We start from the raw sequence: 10,953 nt of genomic DNA on the forward strand, positions 1-10,953 counted from the left end.
GAAAATAAAGAAACGGCAGCCCTGGCAGAATCATCGGCAGAACTGGCTCCCTTTTTTTTTTTTTTTTTTTTTTTAAGTTATAATAACTTTGAACTATCATTATCGTTATTCTATCGTTGGTTTTTGTTGTTTGTGAGTGCATGTGTGTGTGTGCGTGTGTGTGTGTGTGTGTGTGTATATGTGCGTGTGTGTGTGCGTGTGCATGTATGTATGTGCGTGTGTGTGTTGTCCTTCTCGACTAGTTGTTGCCCTCGCCCGCCTCCTCGTCCTGCTGGTCGCTCGTCCACAGTGTCAAGTTGTCCCTCAGCAGCTGCATGATCAGAGTGGAGTCTTTGTACGAGTCCTCGTTCAGGGTGTCCAGCTCGGCGATGGCGTCGTCGAAGGCCGTCTTGGCCAGGTGGCAGGCCTGCTCCGGTGCGTTCTGGATCTCGTAGTAGAACACCGAGTAGTTGAGCGCCAGGCCCAGGCGGATGGGGTGGGTCGGCTGCATGTGCTCCTTGCTGATCTCGTGCGCCTCGCCGTACGACTTCTCCGAGGACTCCACCACCGCCGCCCGCTTCTCCCCCGTGGCCACCTCGGCCAGGTAGCGGTAGTAGTCGCCCTTCATCTTCAGGTAGAACACCTTGCTCTCGTGCTGTGTCTCGTTGCAGTTCTTGATCAGGAAGTCGTCGAGGAGGTTCAGGACGTCCTGGCACACGGCCTCCAGCTCCTTCTCGATCTTCTCCCGGTAGGCGCGCACCATCTCCATCTTCTTCTCGTTGCCATCGGCCGACGTCTTCTGCTCGATGCTGGAGATGACGCGCCAGGAGGAGCGCCGCGCGCCCACCACGTTCTTGTAGGCCACGCTGAGCAGGTTCCTCTCCTCGTTGGACAGCGCCTCGTTCAGCTCCGTCACCTGGGGGAGGGAGAGAGAGAGAGAGAGAGAGAGAGAGAGAGAGAGAGAGAGAGAGAGAGAGAGAGAGAGAGAGAGAGAGAGAGAGAGAGAGAGAGAGAGAGAGAGAGAAAGAAGGGTGCATACAGGAATTAGCAGGTCTATTAGCAGGGCGGCACAGTGGCACAGTGGTTAGCACTGTTGCCTCACACCAAGAAGGTCCTGGGTTCGAACCCCAGCAGGGGGTCTTTCTGTGTGGAGTTTGCATGTTCTCCCCCCGTGTTTGCGTGTGTTTCCTCCAGGTACTCTGGTTTCCTCCCACACCATAAAAACGTGCATGGTAGGCAGGGACTACAGATGATAACTAGCTCATTAGCTAATTCTGGCACATGGCCTCTACTTCCTCAGGCGCCTAAGGAAGTTCCAAGTCAGTCAGAAGATCCTTAAGAACTTCTACTCATGCACAATAGAGAGCATCCTGACTGGCAATATCACCTCCTGGTTTGGGAATAGCACCGCACATGACCGCAGCAGACTACAGAGAGTGGCCCGTTCAGCCGAACGCACAATTGGAGGTGGGCTTCCCACTCTCCAGGACATTTACAACAAGAGGTGCAGGGGTAAGGCTAAGAGAATTATCAAAGACTCCAGCCACCCAAACAACTGCCTCTTTGAACTGCTGCGGTCAGGCAAGCGATACCGGAGTCTCATGGCAAGCACAGAGAGACTCAGAAGAAGCTTCTATCCCCAGGCCATCAGGATGCTCAACGAACAATAACACTATGTAACAACCATCAAATGCACTCACAGCACACACATCCACATGCACACACTCACTTTAAACAAACAACACACTGCAGCACCCACTCTCCACACTTTAGAACACCTAAACACACTTTATATTTATTGGGAAAGAATTTGCACTACAACCCATACCTCATTACACCTTACTGTAAATTGTACCTCATTCCATTTCTGCTTTGCACTATATAGTATATTGTATATTAGTATACTGCATAGTATATTGTATGGTAACTCAGTTACTTCTACTCTGCATTGAACATTGTACATATGTACATACTGAACACTTGTGTCTACGTACGTGACTTCTATTTTTTACTTGGTATACTTATTTTATTTTATAGGTACTTATCTATTTTTGTCTAGCACAGTCTCTGGAGCGTAACAGAAAGAAGCATTTTGTATAAAAGTATTCTGTACTTCTGTATGACAACTAATAAAGAAACTTGAACATTTACATTGATGTGGAAACTGAAGATGTTGATTAATGTGCACTGTCCCTGGGTACAAGATAAATAAATAACTTAACTTAACTTAAACTTATTTTCATCTCGGGCAAGGAAGACAATAAAACACACAGGTCCAAAGATAAGACACAACAAGCTATAACCACACTCATTATCTACTCTTGGATTAGCTTAGCTGAGCTACCAGAAATCCAAAGGGAACCCGTGAACATTTTGGGCCATATATTCTTCTTCAAAAATGTGAGTGTTGCTTTAAACTGCAGCGCTGCCCTAGACACCTCTTCAGACTGAACTAGAACCACTACTAATGATTATCCAATGATTATTTTATCCATTAATTGGTGCATCTAAATGATTAATTGTCGTATTTTTTTTGGTAACATTTACATTTACGTGTATTCGCGTTTAATTTCTTTCCCCATGATTGTGCATCAACATTTTGCTAAAGCAGCACTCTTCAGCCTTTTTGAACAAGCTTACTGCTTTCTGAATGAAATTCTTGTTCTTCTTTTGTATTTCCATCAGATGAGATGCTGTGGAACATTTAACTGCCACCAATGAGATGTTTTGAAGCATCGATGCAATTATTCTTCATACATTATTGTTTTTTTTTATCGATTTATTATGAATCGTGACAATCCCTAGTCTGAACAAGCTCCTACACAGTATGGGTGAGACGCAGGTTGTTAATCTAATTAACGTGATAAACTGACAGCCCTAATTTAAATCTTTAAAAAAATGTCTTAGGTACCCCAGTTGCTATTGCATGTACATATTTGTGTTTTATTGCACATATGTACATACATACCAACTATTTCGTCTGTTTTATTCTACACCCATTGATCATCCATAGCAACACTATTATCACTGACATCCAAGAAGGGGGATCCCCCCCTTGAACGGCCCTTCTAGGGTTTCTCTCCTCCACATTGCCTGTTGTGCAACATACTTTTTACTCTTTACATTTAAAACTCAGACCTAAAAAGTACAAAGTACAAATCTCGCAGGTCCAACAATTTTAAATAGTATATTTGTTTCTCTGGCCGAACTAACGCTAACGTTGTTAATCCTGCGGCCGCACTTTATTTAAAAACAGCCAATCAAATCCCCATCAATGGAAAATGAACCCGCCCATACCCATGCTGATTGGTCCTTGTGCAAGACTAGAAAGCAGGGATCTTTGATTAAACACCTGCTATCAGAAGAATAGAACAACAGTTTTTACTTTTACTTTTTAGTACTTTTAAAAGTACATTTAAAAGTAGAAACTTTTTGACTTTACTCATATTAGCCAGATATTCTGACTTTTACTTGAGTACGATTTTGAGACAGTACCCATACTTTCACTTAAGTATAACTTCTGGGTACTTTTTACACCCCTGCTCCTATACAGTATGGGTGAGGCCCCTGCTCCTATACAGTATGGGTGAGGCCCCTGCTCCTATACAGTATGGGTGAGGCCCAGGCTGTTCTATACCAGTGGCCACTACCGGCCCAGCCAGCAGGGTGAGCCATGGCTATAGTAAGCTGACATCATCATCCCCACTGAGAGGGTGATGCTGATTGGCTTTCTCCAGCTCTGAAAGCTGCTTTTGTTTTGTTTTGTTTTCACAGGGCCTGTAGTCTGGCCAGAGGATTTAATCCCTTATACCCCACAGGGTCCTTACAGACCTCTCTCTCAACATAAAGCCTGCTTCCTTTATCACTTCCACAGCCACACCAGCATGCTGCTGGGGGCCCTGGCAAGGGCCACACCCAACACCATGCTCTGCGCACACTAACAGTGATTGACGTTAAAAAAAAATACTAGAATGATTGTGTTGATCTTTAAATCTTAAAAAGGGCAGAATTAAGCTACAGTAGGGTGAATAGCTGCAAGCCCATTTGCTAAATTCAACTAAATTCCCCCAGAGAAATAATATAAAAATAATTTAAATAAAACTTGCCATTAGATAATGTCTTAGATGATATTTTTTTCAATCACACAGTATCTACCAAACCTCGTTCATTAACTAGCATATAGTGACTTGAATTTATGTCAATTTATGTTTTCATAGCAAAAACGAATAATGATACCTTTATCAAGATAAAAAGGGGTTCCACAATACTGATTTGTCCTGATGTGAATTCATACTCAAGGAATCAAAGAATCAAATAACTCAAAGAATCAAGGTTCCTCCCTTTGATTTCCATACATCACTATTCTGAACATCCTAAACGAGCTCACCATGCATTCTATATTACCTAAACATAAAATTGCTATTTGTTCTTGTGTATTTTGCTATTTTGCTACTGTCCTAGTATGTTTTGTATATTTGAAAGCTCCTCTCTGGCAGTGCGCCTAAATGTTGTTGCATGTGATACAATGACAATAGAATAATTCTAATTGTAATTCTAAATAAGACTTTGTTGCCAGTGTTTAATTAAACAATAGCATACAAGAGGCATTGTTATACACAGTGGTGTTTGGAACCAGTGGCGGCTGCTACATTCTTTCCATGGGAGGGCGCTAGAGGGCGCTATACCAAACATTTTGCAAACATATGTACCACGCATTGGCATGTCACTGGCAGCCTTCAGCTGACCAAGCTACACACAACCAGTCAAATAAAGTACAGTCTAATTCACAACTTGAAACACAATATATAAATATAAAAGTTAGAAACAAACTCGCTCCGTCTCCAAACACACGCAGAGAGAGAGAGAGAGAGAGAGAGAGAGAGAGAGAGAGAAGCGTTAGCTGAGTGGCTGAGAGAGAGAGAGAATCACGTTAGAGAGAGAGAGAGAGAGAATCACGTTAGAGAAGAATCACGTTAGAGAGAGAGAGAGAGAGAGAGAGAGAGAGAGAGAGAGAGAGAGAGAGAGAGAGAGAGAGAGAGCAAATCTACCTTGTTGTTAAATTGACAGCAGGCAGAAGGGCTTGATAAAGTATATCCACTCCGTCCATTGTCCAGACTGTGTTGTTGATGTCCATTGTCCGATTGTCCCTCCACGCTGCATCCATATATAGCTTCTTGTTAGCCAACAAGTACTGTGTGAGCTAACAACAACACAACAGCAACAGCATAAACTCACTTTGTTTAATTGAAACGTGGTGGGCTTGATAAAGTGTATAATCCGCTGTTGATGATGTATATCCAGACCACTGTCCAGACTGCATCCGCCATATAGCTTGTTAGCCAAGTGTTAGCTCAGCTGTTAGCACCACACAACAAGACAGTACTTGATTTCTTTGTCCATTTCCGCGTCGAACAGACTGCAAACTACCTGGCGTTCTATCGCCATGCTCTAAGACAAACTCTAACCTTAACCAACTTTGAAAGAGTGCCTAAGCTTAACCGTCGAAAGAACTTGCAGTCACGCTCTAAGACAAATAGCTGCATCTCACAACAACACAACTATCTCTACCAAGCTAGAAAACCTAAAATTGGAACATAGAAAAGTGGCGTCGGCCAATCAGAGAGCGTCTCCGCAAAATGCTGCTACGGAAAAAAATACTGGCGTCGGCCAATCAGAGAGCATCTCCGCGAAATGCGGCTACGGAAATTCTTGACGCTGCTGCCTAGACCGCTTCAAATCGCGCCCGGTTTCCAACATAATAGTCATATTTCAACGCACACCGCGTTACGCACTGATTGGCTGCGACGGATACAGCGATCAAACAGTGACGCGCACTCAGAGCGCTATTGCGTCTAGCCCGGGCCGAGAAATACGGCTAGAGGAGAAATGCGGCAGGAGAAATGAGCAGGAGTGAGTCACTTCCTGTTCAGGAAAACGAGTATTTTTTATTTGATATATTAACGTTATATTGTGCATTGGAAACACAAACATACTTAAAATTAGTAAATATTATTCATTTTAAACATGTTTATATTATTTATAGGGCTATAAAACAAAAAACAAAAACTTTTTTTTTCTTCTTCTCTGATTTAACAGGTGGGTCGGCGCCCTAGCGCCCCCGGTGGCGAGCCGCCACTGTTCAGCCAGTTACAATGTTTGGTTGGTACTTGCTGGTAACGCTAGCTGCTACATAACACAGCGGGGCAAATGAACGTCTGGTGAGATGAACTTGAGATCCCTCAGGGCAGTCAGGGGACATATGTAGTAATAATAATAATAATAATAACTTTATTATAGCACCTTTCATACATGGATTGCAGCTCAAAGTGCTTCACAGTAAATCGCATAAGATTAACATAGGCATACAATTAGCATACAGTTGACAGAATAAAAGCAATGCATAAAGTGCAGACATAAGAATAGGTATAAAAAGACAATAAAAGTAGTGCAATGCATAAAGTGCAGACATAAGAATAGGCATAAAATAAGTACAATAAATACAGTGTTGCCCGAAAGCATGTGAACCCCCCCTGGAACAGCCAGTCCCCCAAACACCCCACACATCAATCCCCACCACATCCCCATCCAAGACACACACCCTGATAAAGTGTGTCATGACCGATGTAATGGTAATGAATAATGCGTCAAGGTAATTCCATAATGTAATTCCATAATGTAATTTACTTGACACATTATACATTACCAAAACATTAAATGTGGGCCACTTATTTGTCAAACACTCACCCTGAAGTTGTTGAAATGGTCCACTATCCGAGGACGACCTAGATGTCTTCTGGCATGTTTTTGTTCAAATATCCCCATTTAATGCCCCGGCACTAATATATGCATTCATTACGTAGTGCACAGCACATGCACAGGTAATTGCCAGCATCTCAAATCTATATAATGAGTAGGAGGATCACTGTGATAGTTTTGAATGGAGAAATCGCTAATGACGACAACTACTTGCTACAAGAAAATAATGAAATGTGATGTCATTTTGTTTACAAAAAGGTGAAATGTGAGTTTTTAAATATGTTTTAAATTAATAACGAACTCTGCCGAAAGGCTGGGAATCGTGCAGTGAGTGGTTGCCATGGTAACTAGGGACTCTGATCCACTGGATGATGACTGCGTAGTTCTGGTGTAAGTGGGGGAAAAGGTATTGTCCTTTCTGACCAACTGAACCATTCTGTGTTGTCAGTAATTTACCAGTAACTTCAAGTATGAAAGAAAAAGGATGAAACGTGTGACAAATTCTTAACTCTTTCTGAACTCACGAGAATACTTGTGTTTCAAATCCAACCGGTCAGCGCCAAAAAGGCGAAAACTCGTTTTTAGATCCTTTTCTCTTTTTTCCGATTTACCCATTCTAAAAACTCGCGTGGACCTGCCTGTGTCTCCCTGGCACCACTGCCTACGTTAGAATTGCAATGACGACCGGATCCCGCCAGGTGGTAGTGTCACCTACCTTTTGAACTGGATCTCTAAGGTGTCTTTCAGTACTGAGGTACCTCTGGCTGCAGGAATCCCTTCCCCCTCAAAGTGAGCAGCACACAGCCATCTGTCGGAAATCTGCTCACCTGAAACCTATTGTTTCCGGTATTATAGCCAGACTCAATGCACACGAGTAATGGCGATCGCGATGGAACTACACGGATTATTCATTTTGGAGTACCTTCTGACTAGAGGTAAGGTCTATTTTAGGTATATTTTACAGAACCTAAAACATGCTTTTGTATTGATCAGAGCGTTGTATTTTACCGAACCTAAAACATGCTTTTGGTAACGATCGCAGCTTCGAGGTAAAACGACCCCCCCCCCCTTGATGATTTTGTGAAGAAACATCTATATATGGTATATACCTTTGATTTGGAAATAATATAGGTTTTAGGCGAGCAACTCGAACGATTTGCGCATTATGCATATAACACGTCATATCTCACTATCTAGAAAATGAGACTGGATTATTTCGAAACGGGGCGATGTTTAGCGTGGAATAGCGCACAAACAAAAGTATGTAGAAACGAACTGGTTTGTCAATGTTGGACTATAAACAGTGCCTGTCAAATGAGCCATACTATTGTCTCCATACCTATAATACAGAACACACGATGGGTCCGCAAACATCGCAAAAATGGTCAATAACGCTGGCGCTCAACATTTGAGTTATTAAAGGGGAACTATTTTACTATTTCTTTCACTATTTGGGCACTTTTACACAATTCCTGTGAGTCTATGGAACACCTCTGTAATATATATATTTTTTTTATTCATTGTTTTGTATTTCTAATCAAGTCCTCAAAAACAGCATTTTTCTACCTCAAGATCTCGAGCTGTTTTGAGCCTGGGCTGCAGGTGCCACCTAAACCACTGTGCACCGTCGTGTTCACCTGAACATTAACATGCAGCAGTGACTATATGACATCACATATAGGCACATTTTCAAACGACTCAGTTCAGTGAGGGTGAATATTGTGAGAGGAGAATTGGAAGAATGCGCCAATATGAGAATTTTGAGACATAGATCATATTAATATAAGTTCACATAGCTAGGAAACAATGCTAAACACTCAAAAAGGCCATTTATAAGATAGTTCCCCTTTAAGATACAAAGGACTCCCCGTTCAAAGAGATAGAGGTTTGGTCTTGCAGGTCTCGTTAGTCACCGTTATCAAGATGGCGGCAGAGTGAACAGACTTCTGTTTAGACAGACCTTTCAGAATCTCATTTAACCATTTCACTACCACACTAGAAGGTTAACCCTTTCACTGCCACGCGTCAAAGGGTTAGCCCTTTCACAACAACACTACAGAAGGTTAGCCTTTTCACAGCCACACTACAGAAGGTTAACCCTTTCACTACCACACTACAGACGGTTATGTTAACCATCTGTAGTGTGGTAGTGAAAGGGTTAACCTTCTGTAGTGTGGTAGTGAAAGGTTAACCTTCTGTAGTGTGGTAGTGAAAGGTTAACCTTCTGTAGTGTGGTAGTGAAAGGTTAACCATCTGTAGTGTGGTAGTGAACGAGTTAACCTTCTGTAGTGTGGTAGTGAAAGGGCTGACCTTCTGTAGTGTGGTAGTGAAAGGTTAACCTTCTGTAGTGTCGTAGTGAAAGGGTTAACCTTATGTAGTGTGGTAGTGAAAGGTTAACCGTCTGTAGTGTGGTAGTGAAAGGGTTAACCGTCTGTAGTGTGGTAGTGAAAGGGTTAACGCTTTGTCGTGTGACAGTGAAAGGGTTCTGTATTGTCGCAGTGAAAGGGTTAACCCTTTGGTAGTGTGGTAGTGAAAGGGTCAACGCACAACGCCAAAGCAACACAGCTCATTCCCTTCACCCATAGGCTGGACCTGACCGTCTCCTCTGGTGACATCACTCGTACTGTAACAGGGGGGGGATCGCAGGGCAAAGAGCAATCTAACATGCAATCTGCTGTTGCTATGGAGACCACACAATCTGCTTTGTTTTCGAGAGCCAGACACATCTCTGCCCCAAACTGCCAATAACATGGATCCCTGTCGTGGACTGGGAGTAGTATGGGATAACAGCTACTACAGCTATCATATGCCATTTCATCTTAAACCCTGTTACTTAAAACATGTATCTTCTTTTAGCAACATGAATTTGATCGTTTAATACAATATACAAATGATAAAAAAATATATACAGTAGCATATAATAAAATTAAGATAATAATACGATTACAAATACCCTGCAAAATACTGTTGAGTGAAGACCAACTGCCACATCCGGCTTACCAAATAGAGTTTTGTTCCTAAGCATTGTAAAACTTTACAACTGCCATAAAAACAACCTCTGTACTCTGTAAGACAGGAACAACATTGAAATGACTAATCACTAACGCAGCTCGAGGCTTTGGCGCAAAAGGGGCGTAAGTGACATTTTCAGAATTTTACAGGAGGGCAAATTATGCCTTTTATGTTTTTTCTGCCTTTATTTGAAAAAGTAAAATTATAGTGAACTTATCCTTTTACCATTTGATAGAGCTCATCGAGAGCTTTAAAATTATATATAAAACTAATTTTTCGCCCCCCGAGGTGTCGCTTACGCCCCGTTTTGCTCCAAGCCCTCGCTCGCTATTCAATTTCCTGACGAGCAGTTTGCTGTACGAGAGCAAGAGAGCCCCCACTTCTCAACCCCACCCCGTCATCCCTGAAGCACAAACACACTCTCTGAGGCAGTCCTACTTCGCTACACATCGCTGTGTGCCTTAACCCTTTCACTACCACACGACAACAAAGGGTTAACCAGTTCACTGTGACAATACATAAGGTTAACCCTTTCACTACCACACGACAACAAAGGGTCAACCCGTTCACTACCACACTACAGAAGGGTTAACCGTCTGTAGTGTGGTAGTGAAAGGGTTAACCGTCTGTAGTGTGGTAGTGAAAGGGTTAACCTTCTGTAGTGTGGTAGTGAAAGGTTAACCGTCTGTAGTGTGGTAGTGAAAGGTTAACCTTATGTAGTGTGGTAGTGAAAGGGTTAACCGTCTATAGTGTGGTAGTGAAAGGGTTAACCGTCTATAGTGTGGTAGTGAAAGGGTTAACCGTCTATAGTGTGGTAGTGAAAGGGTTAACCGTCTATAGTGTGGTAGTGAAAGGGTTAACCGTCTATAGTGTGGTAGTGAAAGGGTTAACCGTCTATAGTGTGGTAGTGAAAGGGTTAACCGTCTATAGTGTGGTAGTGAAAGGGTTATATATATCGCACCATCGAATGACAAATAGTGTAAAAAACAATAACTGAGCCTAGAGCGAATATAAGCAGCACCAGCGACGGCAGCAGAGAGCCAGGGCCGGAGAGCAACAAGGCCTCCACAGCCCGCTCTCTGTAAAAACATGGCTGTCTTTGTTCCAGAAGCCTACAGGGTCAGTGTGAAAGCTCCCGACGGAAGCTACGGCTGACGGGGACGACAATAGAGCTCTGTCTCCCCCCGCAAAGCTCATCAATCAGCC

The 10,953-nt window shown here is 42.8% G+C and overlaps 1 protein-coding gene across 1 annotated transcript in view; it reads right to left on the bottom strand.

Annotated features, from left to right (window-relative positions):
* Positions 1-238: 238 nt before the first annotated feature.
* Positions 239-10,953, bottom strand: part of ywhag1 (3-monooxygenase/tryptophan 5-monooxygenase activation protein, gamma polypeptide 1) — a gene marked incomplete at both ends in the record, with an annotated part of 47,777 nt that continues 37,062 nt past the window's right edge. The window contains one exon of the mRNA XM_084320912.1: positions 239-895. Within this exon, the coding sequence (XP_084177038.1) occupies positions 239-895 (657 nt within the window). The remainder of the gene's footprint in view (positions 896-10,953) is intronic.

This window comes from Notolepis coatsorum (assembly GCF_963971535.1).
Source record: "Notolepis coatsorum genome assembly, chromosome: 8".
NCBI lineage: Eukaryota > Metazoa > Chordata > Actinopteri > Aulopiformes > Paralepididae > Notolepis > Notolepis coatsorum.